This window comes from Rousettus aegyptiacus, unplaced genomic scaffold (genome assembly GCF_014176215.1).
Source record: "Rousettus aegyptiacus isolate mRouAeg1 unplaced genomic scaffold, mRouAeg1.p scaffold_m13_p_3, whole genome shotgun sequence".
NCBI lineage: Eukaryota > Metazoa > Chordata > Mammalia > Chiroptera > Pteropodidae > Rousettus > Rousettus aegyptiacus.
Window position 1 is genome coordinate 79403393 of NW_023416306.1, and position 22875 is coordinate 79426267.

The window sequence follows — 22875 nt, forward strand, 5'->3', positions numbered from 1 at the left end:
GTGTGTGTGTGCACCAATGGTGCCTAGTCCACCCCACATTCTCCCTGCACAACATGGTGGGTTCCCTCAGGCATCCTCCAGGAGCACCCCACTCACCATTTTCCGGATGGCAGCACTGGAGTGGTTGGCAGCTGTAGAGATGAGCTCCAAGGACCCTGTGGGAGGAAGATTTAGAGTCAGGCTGTGGGATACCTCGTGGCTCCACACAAGAACCTGCAAGGCTAACAGGTTCTGCCCTGCTCTGCTGTTTGACATAGGCATCTGGGGCTTCTCCAGAGACCTGGCTGCTTGGGGTGGGGGCATGCAACCCTGTAGACACACATCATTTACTGAGGCTTGGGGACCAGCATCCTGATCTGTGGATAGATCCTTGCCCTGTGCTACATGCCAGCCAATGACCTTATGCCAGAGCAACCCCAGGGACCCAACAAGCCCCTTCCTGGGGCCTAAGCATTGCTAGCACTTAGTAGCCCCCTCCCCAGAACCAATGTCTGCCCCTCACACTATAGTGAGAGCAGGGGCATCTTCTTCTGCCTCAAAGACTCTTGGTCACTTCCTGAAGACATGTTTACAGGTCACATGGACCTCTCTCCTCTTTTCTGTCTGTCTATCTCTCCATCTCTCCCTGTCTCTGTCTGTCCCTGTCTCTGTCTGTATCTCTGTGTCTTTCTATCTCTGTCTATCTTTCTGTCTCTGTCATTTTATTCTTCTGTACCTCTCCATCTCAGTCTCTCTCTCTCTCGACATGAATTTTCAGCAAGTGCCCCGCTCCCACTTCCCAGGAGTCCATTGGCCTGATGGTGGCCCAGCTCACTTTCTGCATCCTTCCGATCTGGGGCGTTCAATGGAAGCTGCTTCAAATAGTCCTTGAGCAGCAGCTCATAGCGGGGGACTCTCTGCACAGGCTCCAGCATGTGGTGCTGCAGTGTCAGATTCCCGCACACCTCCTGCTTCTGTGAAAAAGACAGATAGCATGGGGCCCCCATGGACACATGTGCGGACTCCAGTGCCCACCCTTACCTCTGGCCACCACAGCCCCCAGAAGGCTACTCCAAGCACCTGCATCTGTTGACTGCAGACTATGTATTACAGTGGGGGAAACTGAGGCGTGGAGAGGCTTAACAATGGAGCAAGAACCTAGACCCCAGGTGGGCCTGCTGTAGAACCAATGCTGGCTCTTTACACACGTCTTTGAGGAAGAAAAAAAATGCTTGGACAAAGACCACCTCCTTCCCTTATGAGTGACTTCCTCACTTACATTTACCCAGTGACCTGAACTGAGCCTCTTCCCCACAATGGGAAGTCAGGAGCTCCCCAACCCTCCCTAGGGAGCTCTAGGGGATCATGTCTAGGCACCACTCTAAGTGCCATCTATTCCTCTCCTGTAAATGTAAGAGCAAACATTGGGGGTACAGAGCGGGAGACTAAGGCCCTCCCAGCACAGACTGCCCAGCACCAGTCCCAGGGTCCCACCCTCTTTCTAAAACATAACCTTCTCTCCAGCCCCTCAGCACCTCGTCAAGACACTTTCAGGCATCTGTACTCTAGACCACATACTGAATGCCATCACCCACCACCTCTGTGCTCACCCACTGGTGCTCCTGCCCATGCCACCCTCTCCTCCTCTTCTGATGGATTTCCGGGCACCTTTGTCTTGGCTGATAGGCCCGCCTGCCTCTTACAGAATCCGCCTACCCCTATACCTGCCTGGGGAGTTGCTGCAGTCATCCAGATTGTCACATAGGCAACCTGCCTCCCCCACCCACCAGCCACCCTTGCCCAGCTCAGGGTCAAGAACAAAACAGCTTCTTGCTGAAATGAGCTCAGAATGCCTTGGACACAGAAGGACTGGAAGAGTGCTGGTCTGCAGCCGCCATAAAAACAGTTGTTTCAAGTGAAAGTTATCAAAGAAAGTTGAAGAACGGGACATTTACACCATCTTGAAGCATCTCCCTACAAGAAACGTATTAATAGGGCAAAAAGTGACTTCACCATGGAGAGATCTGGCAGACATTCCCTGGATCAAATGAGCTTCCCCTAGAAGTGAGACAATCAGAAATTGTGTACCACACGCAGGATAGAGGAGGAAAAGACTTCACTCCTGTGATATTTCTGCAAAGATGTACAACTTGAATTGAGTCATGGAGAAACCATGCACAAACCCAAAAAGAGAGACAGTGGCCTCCTCAGAAGTGACATGGGCATGGAAGACAAAGACAGAAGGATACAAACATGATAATGAACGTGATGTGTGCTCCTGGGTTGGTTTGTGGACCAGGAAAAAAAATGAAAACAAAAAAGCATTCGGATGACTGGTGATATTTGAATAAAAACTGGAAATTAGATAGTACTATTGCACCAATGTAAAACTTCCTGATTTTAATCACTGTGCAGTGGTTATGCAGGAGAATATCCCCAGTTTACATTCAGTGACACAAGGCTATGACATCCTATACTTAATCTCAAAAGATTCAAAAATAATAATCATGTGTGTGTTTGGAGAGAGTGATAAACAAGACAAAACGTTAACAGTGCCTTATTTTTGCACTCTCCTGTAAATGTTGAAATTATTTCAAAACAAAAGTTCCAAAAATTTAGAAAGAAAAAGATATATATAGGCATCTGGGCTGGGAAGAATAGTGGGGCCATGGGGAGTTTGGGTCTGTGAGGTGCTGACTGTGGGCCCATGATCCCTCCTGACAATTATGGTGCCACTCTAAGGGCAGTAGCCAACCTGACAGTGATCTCTAACAAAACCACACAGGGCACACACCTCCTCAAAAAGGAGGTCATGCTGTGACCCCTGTTCTAGGAAATGGGGCTTAGTTCTCCATCTGCAGGAGTGCAGAACCATAGCACCCACACCAGCCTAAATCTCTACATTCAGGATGCCCTGCTCAAGCCGACCCCAGTCAGTTTTGTCACTGGGTGACAAGACCTTGAAGACTTGAGTGGCATGACCTCCCAGTGTCTGGTCGCTTGGGACTGTGGGTCAACCACAGGCACAGGTTGAAGAGGCTGAAGGAAACTGTTCCATGGGGAGAGGTGGGAGTGTCCAGATATAAGTGAGGGGTAAGAGTTCAGGGGGTGCGGGCAGAAGGGAGAAAGAAGGACCCAGTGTCAGAGTTGTCCTTTCTGGGGAGGGACAGGGATGCTGAAGGACACAGGGGTATCTAGGACTCCACAGTAGGAAATTACGGCTGACCTGATGGCAGTGGATCTGGGAAAATGCAGAAAGTTGTTGAGAGGCCACCCCCAATCCGAGCCTAGTTTCCAGATACTTAGCACAGAGGGTCTCAGTGCCCATTAACCTTCCGAGTACACTGAGGAGTGTGTGTGCATGCATGTGTGTGTGTAGTTTATGCGTGTTTGTGTGCATTAGTGTGTGTGTATACACCAGTGATGTTAGGACAAGTGGCTATTCACAAAATTAAAACTAGATTCCTACTTCATACCACAATCCATCTGGAAACTTTTTAAAAAATGAAGCCATATGTTAGAAGCAAAAGTAAGTTATGAAATCTTGAGAGGAGAGAAATGTATTTATAAACATTACTTCAAATATTTTTTAAAGCATTACTTAATTAAAAATTGGTGAATGTGCCTAATTGAAAGCCAAAAATTTTGTATAGAAACAACATCATAAAGTTTAAAGATCGATGAGAAAAAAAATAATTCGTAACACATGTGACAGATAATAGCTAATGTTCTTAACATATAAAAACATTGTGAATCAAAAAGAAAAAAGGCAATGTGGCATAAAACAATAGCAACAAGATGTGAACAGGCTGCAGAAAAAAGAAAAGATCAATGCAACATTTTCTTAAATGCCTGTACTAGCCATTGAGGGACGCTGTAGAGGAAGAATGGCATTTGGATTCAGGTTTTATTAAAAATAGTTTGTGACAACACAGATCATACAACCTCTTTCAGCCTCTATTTCCCCACTGGCTAAATGAGAATGATAATTTATCTCTTGGAGTTATTGTAAGGGTCAAAGCACCAATAAAGCATCTAGACACATACCATAATAGTACTGATTTTTCCATATGAAAACACAAACCCAGTGCTGTGCCTCTGAGGCTGTGGCAGGGCCCTACCTGGATGCCATGGACGATGTCTCTGAATAGCAATGAGCGGTGGGTCCAGGCGCTCACCAGTTCCATGGCCCGATCAAAGTTCTTTACATACTCTCCGTACATCTTGAGGAATGGAGCCAGCTTCTGCAGGATATCCCCGAGCCGGGGGTTTATGTCCCTTTGTAGGGGAGTGAGATGATAAGAGGAACAACTCAGGTGAGGAACCAGGGTGGGAAAGGGACTGCACCAGGGGCTGCAGGGTGAAGACCTGACTCCCAGTTCTGTGTGATGGTAAGCAAGTCAGTCACCCTTACTTTCTTTCCCTATGTTGCACGGTGTAGAAAGTAGTGTATTACTGAAAAGCAAATGAGAGGATCATGTAAAGCACTTCACCAGTGTTGGCACAGAACCATTGCTCAAAACCAGGAGTGTTAGTCATGGAGCCACTCTAATGATGGGCCACAGCTGTCAAAGAGTAGCAAGGAAACTCCATTTTATAACTTTCAAAGATTAGGAACAATGAGATGATCTAAGGCTGGCCTCATTGTGGGAAAGCATCACTGTGTACTACTGATAATGGTTTGGACAGAGATTTGGAAACAAGTTTCAAGAAGCATAAAAATATATTAATAGTCTTTGACCTTAGAACTGTAGGAGAGATTAATAGTCTTTGACCTTAGAACTGTAGGAGAGATTTATCCTAACTAAATCACCGAAAAGAAGGAAAAAAAGGAAAAAAAGCACATGCACAAAGCCATCTGCTGCAACCTTACTAGAAATGTGTACTCAGGGACTTAACTCAAAGGCTCACCACCTGCAAAGGCAGGCAGGCAAGCTGCTGGACTCCTGCACCATTATTGTATTATACCAGGAGCCACACAGGCATCAATGCACTAATGGTATCTCCGGGGCCTGGAAGAGAAAACCCATTTCTAGCCTGTGTGGACTATGTTAATCAGAAAGCTGGTTCAGCTGTGAGCTTTAACCAAATGGCCTTGGGGACACAGTGTAACTGGCTCCACAGGTGGAGCCTGTCTCTCTAAAGATTTACGGATTGACTCAGTGCCTGGCTGAGTCTTGCAGATGAAGGGACACACGCCAAGAAAGCCCCAGCCTCCACGCTGTCCTTGGCCTGGCTGCAGCTTGGAGGACCCACGCTCTCGATGCTCCTGATGCTGCAGGAGAATGCCATGCTGACTCAAGCCAGAACAGCTAAGAGGAGAGATAGTGAGACTACAAAACAAAGCTGCAGTAGACCCCAGAATGAAACAAAAAGCATGTAAGGTGGAGAACAGCCAGGCGGGGGCCACACCTGTGATACTTAATTATCATGACCTGCAGCTGAGCTGTCCCTCTGCTAAAAATGAACAGAAGTGGCATAGAGACAGAAGGACAGAGAACAGTGGGAGGATCCAAGGTACACTGTGAAGGGGACAAATTTAATTTAAAATTTTAAAGCAAAGGTGAAATCAACGCTAAGAGGGAAAATGAACCAACTAACAATATTTGCTGGCTGTTTGGTGCCTGTAGCTGTCTAACCTCATTCAAATCCCACAAAGCCTAGAGCAGGTATTAAAGTCCCTTTGATTTACAGATGAAGCTAAGGCAGGGAGACCCTAAGTGGTTGTGGGGTCAGTGGGGTAGGGTTGGCCCAGGACCTTGCATAGAAGAAGCCCAAGGCACCATGGGATAGCCCCCCCCCCCAACTACTTGCCTGATTTTAAGGCACACAAACTCCAGATTTAGAGGTCATTTGGCAAAGAGAATTTGAAAAAAACCACCATGACAGAATCACCAGGACCCTTAACCGTCAATAGTTTTGGTGCCAGATTCCCTGGGAAATGCCAATCTCTCATTTTTTTGGTGCCATGAGCCACACTCACCACTCCTCTGTGATCCGTATCTGCAGCTCGGGAAGGAGAAACTGCCCGTGGAAGCGGTAGATGGAGGAGATGTTAGAGAAGATACCTGTGGTGACTTCCACAGGGATCCCTGCTTCTGTCAGCCGGGTGCAGAAAACCTGGGCACACAATGGTCACTGAATATGAGTCACCACGGATGGGTTTGTGCTTCTGCTGAGGATGTGGGTACTCAGGAGAGGCTGTGAACACTTCCTCTTTCCTTAATAAACCTCCCACTTCATCAAAGTGGGCCGAACAACCTTATGGTCTTAAAGCAAACTTACTTATGGCTAAAGATTGGGAGTGAGGCAAGGATGGTTCCCTCCAGACAGGGACAGGCCATCTTTCCTCCATCTACCTCTATGGGAAACAGAATGTCCTAATTTCCTTTCTCTGCTTTGGGAGCTACAAACAGAAGCAATATGTGTCAACACACCAAGTTCCCTTTGGAGTTTTACTTCCTGTTCTCATAAACCCCATTGTGCCATATAGATAAAGAGGGTGCCACCCACAGCCCTAAATATTTATACAGAAAGATGTCCAGAGGCCATTTACATGATAACATGACTGCCAAGAAGAAAGGTCCCCAAGGGGAGCGAACAAGGCCTTTTTTCCCCAGAGCCACAAACTCTGAAAGCAAAAAGTACAAATTTCTAGAGGATACTAAATTCGTCTGAATTTTTAGTATAGTCATTCATTTTTAACTGTAATGTCTAGTCAATGCTAAGATAGGGAGTTTGCCTGTGAAACTTCCCACTGAAATTCTGGAAGTGAAAAAAGGCATGCCCCAGCCATGAGGGCTACCTGGTCTAGTAGGTGCAGCCGCCTCACATAGGTTTCTTCGGTGTGCAGGAGCTCCTGGGCAATGTGGAGCAGTTTCTGGGGCTCAGAGCACTGGGGAGAGAAGAGACACAACTCACCTGGGGAAGATGAATCTTGAACAGGCAGGTCTGACAAGGGCTATCTGCTGCACAGCTGATGACTAGGGGTGGGAGGGGCCAGACAAGGCTGTTGGGATTGGAATGTGAAGCCCAGTTCTCACAGACGAAATTTCCAGGGAGGTTTCTGAGGAAGGCACAGCAGTTCCTGTCAATCCCCAAAAGCTTCTGCAGCCCAGAGACAACTTTATCTTCCTGGGTCTTTGAAGACAGAGCAGCTTTAGCAACCACATCAAATATATTGTAGAGTGATGCCAGTGAGATGGCAGACTAGACTGCTATGTGTCCTTCTTCCCCAAAGAGACACAGAGTTAACACCAATATATGCACCAGAATACCTCTGTGATAACTCTAGAGACCAGCTGAGAAACTACAGCCCCCAAATCATTGTAAAACCAAGACGAGACTTCCACAAATGGGGTAGAAAAATTGGCAGCATTTGACATGCCCTTTCATGTCCCTCCCCATGCAGCACAGTGTAGCACAAGAGGAAGGAAACCCCCTATACAGGGGCTCCTTCCTTAGGATGGAAAGAAAATAGCAAGTTTTGTATGCAATGTTTTGACTTGTCTGGGGCTGCCTGAAGGAGTAGTTTCTGTCTTGTATGACTTGGAATGTTGACAGGACCAGTGTCAGAGTTTGAAAGCCACTGAAAACAGAGGCAATTAGCATACTCCAGCTGATTTTCTACTGGCAGGTGCCGGGGGAGTGAGAAATCAGAAAAGGTTTAAGAGGTCCTAGGATCTCCAGCCAGGCTGATTGGTGGTCTTTGCCTTTACAAAGCCAGGATGCAAAGACTGAAGAGCTCATTGGTTTCCAAATGCCAAATTCCAGCAAAAAATTACAAAGAAACAGGGAAACATGGCCCAATCAAAGAAACAAAATAGAACTTCAGAAACCAACCCTAAATCAGGAAAATGATTCATGAACAACATGAGAATATCAATAAAGAGGTAGAAACTATAAAAAAAAATGAAATAAAAGTTATAAAGCTGAAAAATACAATAAATGAACTAAAACAACTCATTCAGAGGGTTAAAAATAAGATTTGATCAGGCAGAAGAAAAAGTCAGCAAACCTGAAGGTAAGTCATTTGAAATCATCAAGTCAGCGAAGCAAAAAGACAAAAGAATAAATGAAAGCAGAGAATCTAAAAGGTTGTTGGACACTAACAAATAGACCAATATATGCATTACGGGAATTCTAGCAGGAGAAAACAGTGAAAGGTGGAGAGAGCTTATTTGAGGAAATAATGGCTGAAAACTTACAAATCTGAGTAAAAAAATGAACATACAAATTCCAGAAGCTAAAGGAACTCCAACTAGGATAATCTAAAAGAAACACACTGAAACACATTGTAATAATAAAAAAGGAGTGGGATAATATATTTATTATGCTAAAAAAAAAAACCTGTCAACCAAAATATTGTATCCAGGAAAGCTGTCCTAAAATGAAGAAATTAAGACTTTCCCAAATAAACTAAAGATGGAAAATTTATTACCACTAGACCTGCTCTTCAAGAAATGTTAGAGGAAGTTCTTCAGGTTGTGAACATGGTAGACAGCAACATAAGCTGTATGAAAAATAAGATTCCCTGGTAAAGGTAAATGCATAGACAAATATAGTAAATGTACTGTTGTAATTTTGATAAATAGAATTTAAATAATAAAAACATTTAAAAACTATAAATATTTATTAATGTGCATACAATATATAGATATGTAATTTGTGACATCAATAACACAGCAGGAAGGAGGGAGAGTTATAGAGGAGTAGAGTTTTTATTTGTAATTGAGATTAATTTGTTATCAGTTCAAAATAAAATGATATATATTGAAGATATTTTATGTAATTGCAATAGTAATGTCAAAGAAAATATCTATAGAATATACACAAAAATAAATAAGAAGGAAATCAAAGCATATTACAAAACTTCAGTGAAAAAAAAAAGGAAGGCAGTAAAAGAGGGACAAAAAAGCTACAATACATACAGAAATCAACAAAATGGTAATAGTAAAGTCCTTTGCTTTTGGTAATTACTTTAAATGTAAATGGATTAAACTTTCCAGCCAAAAGACATGAATTGGCTGAATGGATTAAAAAACAGTATCCAACTATATGCTATCTACAAGAAATGCATGTTAGATTGAAGGATACACATAGGCTAAAAGTGAAAGGACAGAAAAAGATATTTCATGCAAGTGGTTACAAAATAGACAAATGGACTTTAAATAAAAAACTGTTACAAGATACAAAGAAGAACATTATATAATGATAAAAAGACCAATTCACCAAGAAGATATAACAAGTATAAATATTTATGCACCAAACCTCAAAGATTCTAAATATATGAAGCAAACTTTGACAGAATTAAAGGGATAAATAGACAATAACAAAATAATAGTGAGAAACTTAAATAATCCACTTTCTAGAAAGAACATGCAGATAGAATATCAGTAAGAAAGCAGTGGACTTGAACAACACTGAAACCAAAGGGACCTAATACATACAGAACAGCAGAATATACATTCTTCTCAAGTGTATGTGAGACATTTTCTAGAAAAGACCATGTTAGGCTACAAAACAAGTATTAACAAATTCAAGAAGACTGAAGTTATAAAGCATCTTTGCTAATCACAGTAGAATAAAACTAGAAATCAACAGCGTAAGGAAAAACGGAAAATCCACAGATATGTGGTAATTAGATGACATACTCTTAAACAGGAGTCAAAAAAGTCACGAATAAAATTAGAAAATACCTTGAGAAAAATGAAAATGAAAACACAATACACCAAATTTATGGAATGCAGCAAAAGCAATGCTGAGGACTATTTACAGATGCCTGTGTTGATAGGCCTAGGGTTTACACTTGCTCCCAGGATCCAGGAGACTTAAGCAGCCAGCTTCCCTGGAACACACCTTAAGAGTCACAGGTGGTGGTGCGTATAGTAGACACATCATTCATTATTTTTTTATTTTATGATGTTTTGACAACTTGGGGCCTTGCTTACCCTGAAGGGACTATCTTTTCTAGGGACAGCTGATTCCTAGAGATATAAAGGACCTGCCTGTAAGCATGGCTTTTATATATGCAAACCAGCCCGCCAGAAACTACACCCCAACCATCGCCTTTATATTTGCCCCTCCAGTAGGTCGCCCAACTCCTTTGATGGGTGAGAAGGTTGGGGATATGCCCAGGCCAGGCTGTGGTCAGCAGACCTGCCAGGTGGCGATGACCACGCTTGTCCAAGTGGACACACAGGGACAGGTACCAGACATCCAGTGACAGCCCCTGTACCCAGAGCCTGCTGAATTATTCAAACTGGTCAAACCTAAATTTGCTTAACTGCCTCACCTGTTCCTTCCCTCAGAAACCACAATGTCTCAACTCTCAGTGTCCCAACTCTGCCTCTTGACTGACTCTTTGCTTCCCCGTTTGGCCCCTACGGCATAGAATGCCCCCTTCTCTTGGGAACTGTGAGTAACCAACTATCTTTCAGTGGCCTTCATCTCCTGATCTGGTGGCCTCACCATATTCAAATAATAATAAACCTAGATTAAAACACGGCCCAGCCTGTCCCCCAAGAAGTTGGCTCACAACAATGCAAGCATGCAGCTGCGCTTTACCTCCAGGCCTGTCTCTTTACCTCCAGGCCTGTCTCCCCCTGCTGCCTTGGTAGCCAGCACCAACTCCACCAGGACCCAGCAGGACTGACTCATCAGATGCCACATGGCTTTTCTTGGGATTCAGTCACTTGCAGCTTATCCATGCTGTTCTCCCCATGCAAGGTGGTCTCTCTAAGCCAGGGGTTATCTGCTTTATTTCCATGTCCCCATGAGTCCTAGCACAAAGCACAGAGCCCATGAAGCAAGAGGGATGCATGGGAGCTTTCTGTTAGAGCCAGCCCACCATACCTTGGACACAGCTCTTCCCAAGATGTCTGCTCAGGGCTCAATGCATGTGCATGGGTTCCCTTCCTACCTCTACCCCTCCCTGTGGGCAACAGTGGGATTTCCTCCCTTCAAAAACAGGTGACACTCTCTCTGCCTTTCTCATCAGGTTTCTTCAAGCACAGGTGAAGCTCTGGTGGTAGCGCTTTTGCCACTAAGGCTGATGGTCAGTCCACCCTGGTGGTCCCTATGCCACTGTACGATCATGGAAACCAGACTCAGGAATGAGGTGCTGGGGAAGGGAGGGCCTAGCTTGTGAGGTCCTCCCCAGGAACTGTCCACCAACATGTTGAGGGGACCTCTCCAAGTGCAGTGTCTGAGTGGGCTCCCAATTACTGGCAGCAGGTATGGGCAGTGCCACTGCAAACCTCAAACCCCTTGAAGGAGTACCACCACCCCAGGGTACGGGGCAGCCTACCTTGGGCAGGTCCATGTTGGCCCTCGGGCAGCTGTCCTCAGGCTCAGGCTCCTCGCTGCTGCCCTCTCCCACATCGCTGTCGGCCTCTTCCTGGGGAGCCTTGCTGTCTGAGGCCATCTCTGTGTGCAGCCTCAGGACAGTGGCCCCCAGGCCTACCTCACCACTCTCCTTGCAGGAGAAAGACTCACTGGCCATGCTGCAGGATGGGCTGTCGATCCCACTGTCCCGGTTGGAAATCTTGGCACTGCAGCTCTGCTCCCCCATGGAGTCCATGTCTGGGGGGCCATCCACCACAGCATCCAGGCTGCTATGTCTCCTAGGGGCAGGGTCTTCACGATGGGTTCCAAGCCCAGTGGGCAGCTCTCGGAGCTTCCCCAGGTCTGTATTGGGCAGCTCAAAGGAAGAGTAGCCGGGCCCAGCGTCTGGGTCCCCCAGGGTGGCAATAGGGGCAAGGGCTGTTGAGGACCCTCCTTCTGACTCCATCCTCAAAGCTGAGCCCTCTGAGTTTCTTGGGGGTGGCAGGGCTTGCCGGGTTGCAGGGGCTTCTTGTGTGGGAGAAATGAACATGGTCAATGCCAGCTGGGCCATGGACCAGCCCCCTAAGACAGCCCCCAGGTGTAATTCCCCAGAGGAAGTCAACATGAAGGTGGTGAGCTGGGCCTCGTGTGACGTGAACAAATGGCTAGCTTCAGCTGGTCCTATCTAGACAAGCTTTTGGGCAAGGGAAAATGGGAAGCATTGTATTTTAAAACAAAAAGATGGAAGAGAGAGGGAAGGAAGGAGAAAGGGAGAGAGTGAGGAAAGAAGGAAGGAAGAAAAGGAGGGAGAGAGAGAAAGGGAGGAATACTGTAGTATAAAACTACCTGTTGTTCAATAAATTCAAAATATATGTGCGAAATACTAGCAAGAAGCATCATGAGCACAGTGGATCAGGTCTATAATATGCTTTGACATCCACAATTCTTTATGCTATGATGTAGCCCTGGGGTGAGGCAGGATTCTCTTCAAGATGCCTCCTCACTATCACTGCCAGGTGATAGTGAGACCCCAAAGCAGGTCGGGCCTCAGATTCTCCTCCCCACATGCACTGGAGCTTGGGCTCTCGCGACATGCTTGTCCTGGACACCCTCTCTGAGAAGAGGCAAGTTCATGTGTCATTCTAGGTGCTCAGAAAATGTACAAGACATCAGTTGGGGAAGGTCAAGGATGGGACTGGACCAAGGTGAGGCTGACATTCCTTGACATCTCCCTCTTAAACCTACAGTGGAGCTGCAGAGGAGGACTGAAACCAGGAGTGACAGTCACTTATCCCTAAGGGATAGGCCATTTACCTGGTACCCACAGACGTCCTTCTAAGGTCACTGAGGTGAGTGGGCAAGTGCCTGGCTCCCTGCTGGTCAAGTTCCAGGAATCTAAACTGGCCATCCAAGGCCACTCTCAGGGCTGGAAGAATTTGCTGAAAATCTTTCTTGCTCAGCAGATTTGAAGCATAGCAGTTCAGGAGGTTCTAAAACAACATGAAAGGAGAATAAAAACCACCTTTCCACTGGTACTTGGAGCAGAAATGGCGACATGCCCAGTTCTAAATGGAGAAGGTAGAAGAGCAGCTCTGTGCCATCGCTCAGCATGGCGAACCCCCTGGGCAGGTCACAGAGGCTTGCAGGGTGGATGGAGCTCACTGCTTCTGCAGCCTCCAGCACACTGGCCCCTGAGGCAATGCCTGTGGTATGGGGCATCTCCTAGGGCCCAGATTGAAACTCTGAGACCAGAACTAAACTTGTCCTTGGCCACATGGTGCCCACATCAGGGAGGCAAGGTCCGTTTGAGTACGCAGAGCCCATCCAGTGCAAGGAGAGCCGGCGGGCGCCACCACGGACCTCCCAGTCCACACCCTGAACACCTCACTGACACCCTCCCAGACATACTCCCTGCATTCACACTCTCACTCAGCTAGGCTGCCAGTAGTTTCTTCACACATTCTACTCTTCATTTGTTAAATAGAATAAAGAACAATCAGTGGATATGCAGATCTCACACATACACAACCAAGGTGTCCGAGAGCCTGCTGCTCACTTGCTCACATGGCAAAAATGCCTTAGAGCAGAGCGCAGTGGGAAGTGAAGCATGAGCCCAGGCATCCAATTACCAACTCAAGCCCCTACCACAGCCTCCTTGCCTTCTCTTGTGGCCAAATTCTGAGCAGACCTTTCTTTAAGCAACACCAAAATCAGTGCTGGGTATGCATTTATTATTAGCCACTGCCACATTTCTAACAAGCTTAATAGGGAGAAATACTAAGATTTCTAAATAGGAAATACATGGTTTGCCACATTCTTCTCATAGCGCAGGAGATAAACTCGAGTTTCCAGAAATCAGACATGACACAATAGTAAAAATATGCCAGATGGAATGCGGGCCGCACACTCAGCCTCGGTGTATCCAAATGCAGTTGGTTGACAACAGGCAAGCCTGCTAAAATCCCACATCAGGGTCTCCTGCTTCTGGTCAAGGGGCAATAACAAAAACTGGAGATAGTCTCTTGCTTGAAACAACCCAAACCTGGACAAAACATGAAACAATAGCTTGAGAGATACCCTATCCCAGGCAGCAATGCACTGTGCTTCTGAGAGGTGATAACTGGTGCAGCGTACCCTCTGCTGACCCAGCTTCCTGCCCAGGGAAGCGGACCCTAGGTAGACCCCTGAGTGCAGAGTCCAGGAAGACCAAGGCAACTGGAGGTCATAGGGCAGAGCACTGGGGAGGAAAGTGAGGCACACAGAGAGAGGAGAGTTGAAGAGGGGCCTCACGTATGACTCAACACGGGTGTGTGGAAACCACGAGTATGAACTTCCTTCGAGGGTAGAGGGAACATCATCTGGAGGCATCATCATCTGGCACTCACACAGGGAAGGGCATATGCCCATCCCCACCAGTCGGACTGGAAACTCCAAGATCCATAGGGCATTAGAGAACTTGGAAGGGTCTTGCCTCAGTGTGGGGGACAATTATTTCCACAGCGAGCTCTGCTTGGGTCCTACCTAACAGATATTGACAAATTTTAGCACAAAGCCCATTTATTTACAAACAACTTAACTGTATACCTGAATCACACTCAAGAACAATTATAGGCACACAGACATATCCAGTGTCTAGCAAAGTGATATTTACAGTGTCTGGCATACAACCAAAAATTACCAGGCACAAAGAGCAGGAATACACAACCCACAGTGAGGAGGAAAATCAATGAGGTGAAACTGACCCATGGTTAGCACCAAGGTTGGACTCAGCAGATGAGGTCATTAAGGTAGCTGTACTGCCTGCATTCCATCATGCTTAAAAGGTCAGCAGAGATGTGGAGGATATAAAAAGATGCATATCTAACTTCTGTTACCCACAAAGTGTGAGATCAACACTCACTGGAAAGGATTGATGGCAGATTAAACATTGTAGAAGAAAAATGATTTAATTTAGAGGGACAAATAGGAGCTATCCAAAATGAAAGAGAGAGAGAGAGAGAGAGAGAGAGAGAGAGAGAGAGAGAGAGAAGAGAGAAGAGAGAATATTAGTGAGATGTAGGGAAACATCGGCAGCATAATACATGTGAAGTCCCAAAAGAGGGGTGAGTAGGAAAAATATTTGAGGAAATAATAACCAAATTTTTCCATATTCAATGGAAATTATAAATCCACAGACCTAAGAGGTTCAGTGAACACCACGCACAAGAAATGTTTGTATTTAAACATTTTCCACAGAGAAAACTCTAAGCTTAGAAGGCTTCACTGGTTAATTCTACCAAATACTTAAGGAAAAAATGATGCCAATTTTACATAAACCTTTTCAGAACATTCAGGAAAAAAAGGATGCTTTCCAACCACATGGATCAGTCTAGAAATAATGACTTTGAGACGAAAGGGAAGGTACCTACTTGCTTGTCCATTTACACAGGATTTTAGGAAATATACACTAATCTGTGGTATCAGAAAGCAAACCAGTTACCTGGAAGTGGGGGGAGGATGGTGAGGTGTGGGGGTTACAACAGAAAACAAAAAGCTTTCAAGGTGTGACAGAAGTGCTCATCATCTTGGCTGTGGTGATAGTTTCACAGGTATATACATATGTCAAAACATCAAATTATACACTTTAAACATGCAGTTAATTATGTGTCAATTATGTCTCAGAGAAGGCGATGCCTCGATACCTCTGAATTGTGCAGACTTGGTGAGTTGCTGACATTCCCCAGTGTCATTTTTCTTATTACAGAAAGGACAATAAATCACGCAGAAGATGGTGGTGAGGCTTGTGGCAGGCCCACAGCCTAGGGAGGCCCTAGCAATGCCATTGCCCACCCAGATGGTCCCGTCCAGAGGAGAGGGGTGCGCCTTTCCATTGGAGGCCTTGAGCTATGACATTTTATTTTCAAAGGGCTTTTGTGCAAGGGAAGCCAAAAATGCTTGGCCAGACTGGAGAGCCAGAGCACAGGGCTGGGAGAGGTCCTGTAAGGGAAATAGCTGAGACAACCTCTGATCTGATTTGAGAAGCTGAAGGATGCAGCCCATGCCCTCACTCGACTCAGCATTGGTCTACCAGTTGCCTTTCCCAGGCCAAAGGAAGCACCAGAGCAGGCCAGGTCAGTTCCAGCCTACCCTACATGTTCCCACATGGCCTCAACTCACTGCTGAGAGGAGAGGAGGGAGACTTCAGGGAAGGGACACACATGTGCACATATGCCCACACATAAGCACATGCCTCTACAACACACCTATGCACACATACACATATACATTTAAACACACACGTGCGCACGTGCACACACACACACACACACACACACACACACAATGTTCCAGGAGGCATGCTGAGCAATTTCATATAATCACTTAGTCACAGGCACTGAAGTAGGTGATGTTCATCTTTCAAATAAGGACACCAAGGCTGATTCTGGCCATGCCGGCCTGGAGGGAAACAGACCCTAGGACCTGGGCCTTCCAGACATGCCTCTCTGAACCCCTGGACTAGGCTCTGGGCTCATTATGACATGACCAGAGCTGGGAAAATGTCACCACACGTGGGTGCCAGTTTTTTCTACCTGGCTACTCAGCTTTCCCTTCAGAAGCCCTGAGCTGCCTGAACTGGGTGAGACAGGCAACTGCATACCACAGATGAGCCCAGCCCAGGTGAGGTTTGCCTACTGCAGGACTCAGTCAGGGCCCAGGTCCCCTAACACCTGAGGCTGCGATCACCCAGCATCAGAGGCCCAACACTGGGACTGGGGGAGGTACAAGGGCTGCAGAAGTATGGAGAAATTAAATTTGCCCCACTCTCCAGGGCATCATTTTACATTTAAGTAGCTCCATATGCAGCAGCCAGTGGACAGGGCAATACAAATCCCATGGTCTCTGCATGGAGCCCTTGTACTACTCAGTGGGATGATCCCAAAGACTGCCTGCCATCCAGCTTCAGCTGCTGCCAGACATCTCCGCAGGTACAGCACAGGAGCCCCAGCTAAAACCACCATCACACCCATCTCACTTGCTTCCTGTCATCTGGCACCCTGGAAGTCCTGAGCAGGCAGGGACCTCCCTGTCTGGTCATCGATGTGGCCCAGTGGCCCTGGCACATGAAACCCCAGCTGACGGCCCCCAGCAGCCTTCAGAGGTATGACCCTGAGAGAAGAGGCCTTTGGAAATGTTTCAGCCCTGTTTGGCAACAGCCCCAGAGAAGCCTTGAGTAAGAGACGCCCAGCTGCGCCCTGTCAGGCCCCAGAATCATGAGACATGACAATGCTCAGTGGAGTTGCTCTTTACTCCACCAAGTTCAGGTGGTTGGCTACATACAGGAATTAATGAAACAATATTGTAGTGCCACAGGGCAATACCAGGAACCCCTGTGTGGCACACACCTGTAAACAGGTCACCTACTAGGAGATGAGGCTGAAGAAACTGAGAGGCTATATCAGCAGTAAGAAAGACCCAACTGCTGGCCATGCCAGATGGAATGGCCAGTGGCCAGTCAGCAAGGCTGCCCTTTGATCCAGAGGTGACCTCCCTCCAGGATCTTGAAGCACAATACTTGCCTTTGGACCTCAGCCTGAGAAGTGCTCTGGTTGCAGCTGGCATGGCCTGGGGTGTCCATCCTATGTGCCTGAGAACACAGAGATAGACACAGGTGCCATGAAGTGCCACATACTTCGGGATTCCGTCGAGGTCAGTGGGAACTCAGGGCAGGAGGGGGCACCAGGGCAAGCTGAGAGGGGAGGAAAGGAGATGAATCAACACAGTACTATCCCTGCTTGCTAGAACATCCTGATCAGACACTCCTCAAACAGCTCACACCATCACGTTCAAAAGTCACCGTTACTTTTAAAACTGCATCAGTGATGCATTCTTTTTAGAAAACATAGAAATTACGGATAAATAAAAAGGAAGTAAAAGTTACTCATTGCAGTAGCATTGGCACGCCTGTGAGTGGACAGATGCCTGCAGGATGAACAGCTTTGTGGGGGGTCCTAATGGTTCCAGGTGTGCTGTAGCTTTTATTAGAGAAGCTGCATTTGTTTCAACACTGAATTCCGACATGAATTCATTGTATCCTCAAAAAGGCATTTCTCTTGGACCAATTGAAAGGAGACTCAAAGCAGCACTATTCACAGTAGCCAAGAGATGGAAGCAACCCAAAGGCCTATCAACAAAAAAATGAATAAACAAGATGTGATATATCCACAAAATGGAATATTATTCAGCCTTAAAAAGGAAGGAAATTCAGATGCATGCTACACCTGGGTGAAATTTGAAGACATTATGCTTAGTGAAATAATTCAGTCACAGAAGGACAAATACTGCATGATTCTATTTATATGAGGCCCCTAGAGCAGTCAAATTATAGAGACAGAAAGTAGAAGGGTGGCTGTCGGGACTGGGCAGGGAGGGGAGTTACTGCTTAATGGGGACAGAGTTTCTGTTTGGGAAAATAAGAAAGTTCTGATGGTGGGTGGTGGTGATGGCTGCACAATAAAGCATATAAATTTAATGTCATTGAACTGGACATTTAAAAGTGATTTAGACAGTAAATTTTATGTTATGTGTATTTATTTTACCACAATTTTAAAAAGCTTAAAAAAAAAAAAAGAATGCGTGTTAGGAAGGTTCTCATCAGATGTTCTGTGAATTAGCACCAAGATGACAGTGACTCAAAAGCACCTAAAACTTACTCCCTGCCCTGCACTCCTATCGCCCTGGGCCTCAACCTCTGTCCTCTCCTCCACATGGCCACCCAGGAGCTCCATGGCCCTGGTTCAAACTGCCTGTAAACCTCTCAACTCATTGCTGATGCCCCGCACTGCCTGCCTTGCCCGTCAAGAAACAGGCCCTAGTGAGGCCATGCACAGACTAGGAGACTACCCACAGACCCAAAGGGGTCCAAGCATAGACCCAGGGGCGTGTGGACTATGGCCCATGCTCCGTCTGGCTCTGGCCTCGACCTCCAGCCAGTGCCTTGGGGTTCCCCATCTTGGGGCAGGGGGGAAGGCTCAGGGACAGCTCAGGGGTTAGCACAGAGCCTGGGTATCATTAATAAGGCTCAATAAATGATTGTGAGGAAAATACAGAATGATTTCTTGGTTGATTGCATTCATGAGACTGTGGGTGCCTCAGGAGGTGGCACTCCGGGAGGAAGAGAGGAGGCCCGGGGACCCTCCCCCCTCCCACCCCCAGAGGGTTAGCCAACTCTAGCCAGGTAGAGGCCAGGCCTGGACTCCTCCCTGCTCTGGCCGCAGGCTGTCCCTTTGAGTCCCTTGGGGCACAACAGCAACCTCAGATTTTACACTGCACAACGAATTGCAGGCACTCCTTTATGGTCTGGGGAGGCAGCAGTGTGGTGGCCCAAGGCTATGCATCCAACTGATTGATTTCTAACATTGACTGGCTGGGCAGCCAAACAAGCTTAACCTCTCCAAGTCTATTTCCTTGTCTGTAAAATGGACATAATATTCCTAGGAAGGTTCCTAAAGCCAGAGGCAGTGCATAGCACTGCACCCCCTACTAGTCACATCCTATGTACAGACAAATATGGCTCTTAATGTTGCCTAAAGCTGCCAGTGCCCTGTTCCAGCAGGACTTACAGTAACGATAACTTGTGCCGAAAGCTGAATCAGTAGAAGTTCATGGATGGCAAAGCTGGGCAGGGCTGCATATGCCTGAGAAACTGAGCACCACACTATTTCTACTAATTTTTATTTATATATTTACTTAATTTTTTTTTATACTTCCTGTTTTTACTTTTAGTTTTAAATTTTTCTATAGTTATTTTGTCTCTATTTTCTATTTTGTTTCTGTTCTTATTTTACTTTCATCTAAAAGAAGATGTCAGTCACTGTCCATTGTCATACATATAAAAGGCAACTGCAAAAATAAAATCAGAACTTTTAAAATAGAAGACAAATCCTTCCCTGTCCAGGTAGCTAGATGTGTGACAAAGAAAGCCAGATTTCAGGGTGGGCAGTGCAAAATTCCTGGAGTTTTAATGTATATTTGAAATTTTTTATAATAAAGTTTTGGGGAAAAAGTTTACCCCTGCAGCACCCAATACTCCCAAGCCCATGCTTCACATGGTAGAGGAGGGAGGCTCTTCATTCCATGCTTTCCACAAGTTCAGGCTGTCCTTCTCTGTTGGTCACCCTAGCTTGCTACATGATTCGGCCTACTTTTGATTATGTTGGATATTTTTTATTTAAAAAAATAGTGAAACGAAACAGATAAGAACCTTCCAATAGCTTCAATCGACACTGAAATCCTTAGCAGATGTTGTTCTGCCACTTGCTCCACACCCTTGCAAGCTTAGGCTTCTCCAGGAACCATCTCAGGGAACAGCCTGTCCCAGCTACCTTTGTACTCTCTGTTCCCCAGGGTGATAACACCTTCCTGCTCCATTCCCTACCAGTATGTTGGCCACACAGGTAGAAACCTCACCTCCTTCACATGGACCCACCTGGTAAACAGGACTCAGTAAGCATTTTGGTGAATAAATGAATGGATGAATTGAATCGACATGTCAAACAACCTTTTCTCTTCTAATATGCATTACATAAACATACATGTGTTCTGGCTGAGTCTAAATTTTGAAAATAAAAAATCCAAATGGAAATTACAGAAGGGCAAACCCCACCTCCTATAGGCCATCATCACTAGGTCTGGCTCCCCTAAGGACTTCTGATTAATTACACCATCAGCCTATCATGTTATTACAGAAAAGGGAGGCCCAGAGGGTGATTCACCCTCCCAAAGCCACATGCCTGCACCAGCAAGAGCTCTGTGTCTGGGGCACTGATGAGCTCCACATGGGCCTCTAAGTCCTTAGAGCTGACTTGTAAGGTTAATCACCACTGACCTCACTGGAGACCTTGGTGACCAGTCATCATCACTACACATGGGGGCTCAGACAAAGAAAACAGCATTATAGACAGAGGGAACAGTGTCCCAGACAGAGGGAACAGTGTCCCAGACAGAAGGAACATGTCCCAGACAAAGGGTACAGTGTTCTTAACAGAGGGAAGGTTACAGAGGCAAAAGAGTGAGCCAGGCCAGCTGAAGAGCTGGCAGAGTGCTCAGGTGGGAGAGCCCAGAGGAAGGAGGTGGGACCTAAGGGTTGGAGTCAGGATGGATCTTACAGTCATGGGCAGACAGGGGTCCATACAGGTGAGTGATGTTCCACTCAAGTCCGTGTTTGACATCTGTTCTATGGTCAGTTTGCCACAAGGTTGCATTTTGACTCCCACTCTCACCCTCTTTATAACAGAGCCACAGTTTCCTCATCTGTCAGTGGGGTTCATTAGAGCCCACCTCGAGCAGGTAGAGAGAATGCAGTGAGGCAGGTCCGTTAGCCACTGGACCAATGACTCCTCTGTGGTCACTGTTCTGAGTCCAGGGACACTTCTAATCTGGGCTCTCAAGGAGGTCAAGGCAACAAAGCTCCACCAGTCCTCTGGTGCCTCACTGAATACCAAATCTCATCTCTGACCTCAAAAGATCAATTGCAGCCCAAGCCTCTGCAAGTGTAGGACACACAGACCTGTCCAGCTTCAGGGACCACTGCATATCAGGAGGAGCTGGTCTTTGCGTGGAGATAGACATCAACCCTGAGGAGCGGAACTGGGGCCTTGGGCCTCCTGCAACCACCCAGCTGGGGACAAACCACTTCCTCTTCTGTATCCGGCCCCACCCAGCCCCAGCAAGCTGTCAGGCTCCGGAAGTTTGAGTTTGGGCCCAGCCAGACAGCCTGTAGGCTCTGGTCTGGGGCAAGAAATAGAATACTGTATGCCTCAGTATCCTCTCTTGCAAGAATGGCCCAATGAGTGATCCTGGATGCTATCAGGGACCATGCCCTAAGCACAACATGCTCAGAGCATGGCACTGCACTCATGTCAAAAGCCTGGCACCACTCAGGCCCCACTTCCCAGATAGGAGAGCAAGGCAATCAGAACAGCTGCCCATAGTCAGGAAGCTGGGGGAGGGGCTGCACGCCTGGTCACCCCCTCACATTATTCATGCACATTGTGGGGTCCCAAGGAGGTCCTGGTGGGCTTGGCCCTCTTTCCTAGTAATGCTTCCATAGACAGGCCCTAACTGTCAGTATGTAAACTGCAAATTACAGAGGAACTTTCTGGAGCTGCATTATATAGGAAGGCCCAGCCCCTTTGGACTGTGTCTGGGACCATCCACTCCTCTTTGGGCCAGGCAAGGAAGACTCCCATAGCCCTGGGCCAGGGCAGCAGTAATGGGGCCAGGCTATGGGCAGGTGCATGGACCAGGCTGAGGTGGGAATCACCCTGAACCGGTCGGCCACTGGGACCTTGGCCCTGCTAGGCTCAGCTTCATCTTTGCTGCAGACTGAGCTGCCCCAGATGATACCTGACACTGTCTTAGCGCTCGGTGTTTTCAAAGGATTCACACACCTGCCATTCTGCGATGCCCACAATAACCTGACTTTTAACAAACAATGTCAGAGGCACCACAGGAAGACAAAGGTACACAAACAAAACACCACACAGTGCCTCCACAGCAGCTTCCTGCCTTTAAGACATCTGTCCCCAACAGCTCCTGCTCTGAATGTCCCCTGACCCCAAAAGTGCCCCTTACAGGACCAGCTCAGGCTCTCCAGGCTGCCAAGACCCTGGAGCCACCGCCACTTACCTGTCTTTTCAGACGCTCACACTTCTCTCTGGGGCTGACTTCAGGAAGCAGCAGAACACACTTCCTTTTGCTAGTTTTTGCAACATGGGTCACCAAATGACATGCATGTGCATTTCCGCTTTGTCACACACCCTAGCTCACTGATGCTCCAGCTGCCTCATTTGTGAAAATACAGCCCAAATTGGCTGGAATGCCATCCAAGACCCAGGCCATAGTGGCTAACTTCAGCCTGTGACAGCTTAAAGTTTAACAAGCTGCTCTAGTGCTCCTGAGTGGCTCTGGACTGGAAGCTGCAATCACTCCACTGCTGTCTGGGTGGGCTTTTCTTAGCAAACCTGTGGGTACTCATTGCCCGGACCCTCGGAGAGGGGCATCCAGTGATCTTGAGTGGTGGGGCTGGCCCCA

At 46.9% G+C, this 22875-nt stretch overlaps 1 protein-coding gene across 12 annotated transcripts in view; it reads right to left on the reverse strand.

Moving 5' to 3' along the window:
* Nucleotides 1-22571, reverse strand: part of FGD3 (FYVE, RhoGEF and PH domain containing 3) — a 37331-nt gene extending 14760 nt beyond the window's left edge. For 6 of the 12 annotated variants that reach the window (XM_016126031.2, XM_016126035.2, XM_016126034.2 and 3 more), the window contains exons 1-8: nucleotides 22471-22571; nucleotides 12619-12794; nucleotides 11288-11833; nucleotides 6785-6874; nucleotides 5963-6099; nucleotides 4101-4257; nucleotides 716-953; nucleotides 97-155 (exon numbers count right to left, since the gene is read on the reverse strand). In XM_016126031.2, the coding sequence (XP_015981517.2) occupies nucleotides 97-155; nucleotides 716-953; nucleotides 4101-4257; nucleotides 5963-6099; nucleotides 6785-6874; nucleotides 11288-11770 (1164 nt within the window). In that variant the 5' untranslated portion in view covers nucleotides 11771-11833; nucleotides 12619-12794; nucleotides 22471-22571. Of the gene's footprint in view, nucleotides 1-96; nucleotides 156-715; nucleotides 954-4100; nucleotides 4258-5962; nucleotides 6100-6784; nucleotides 6875-11287; nucleotides 11834-12618; nucleotides 12795-17360; nucleotides 17531-22470 lie in introns of all 12 variants that reach the window. The other 6 variants (XM_016126036.2, XM_016126037.2, XM_016126032.2 and 3 more) reach the window with 4 other exon arrangements.
* Nucleotides 22572-22875: the final 304 nt, after the last annotated feature.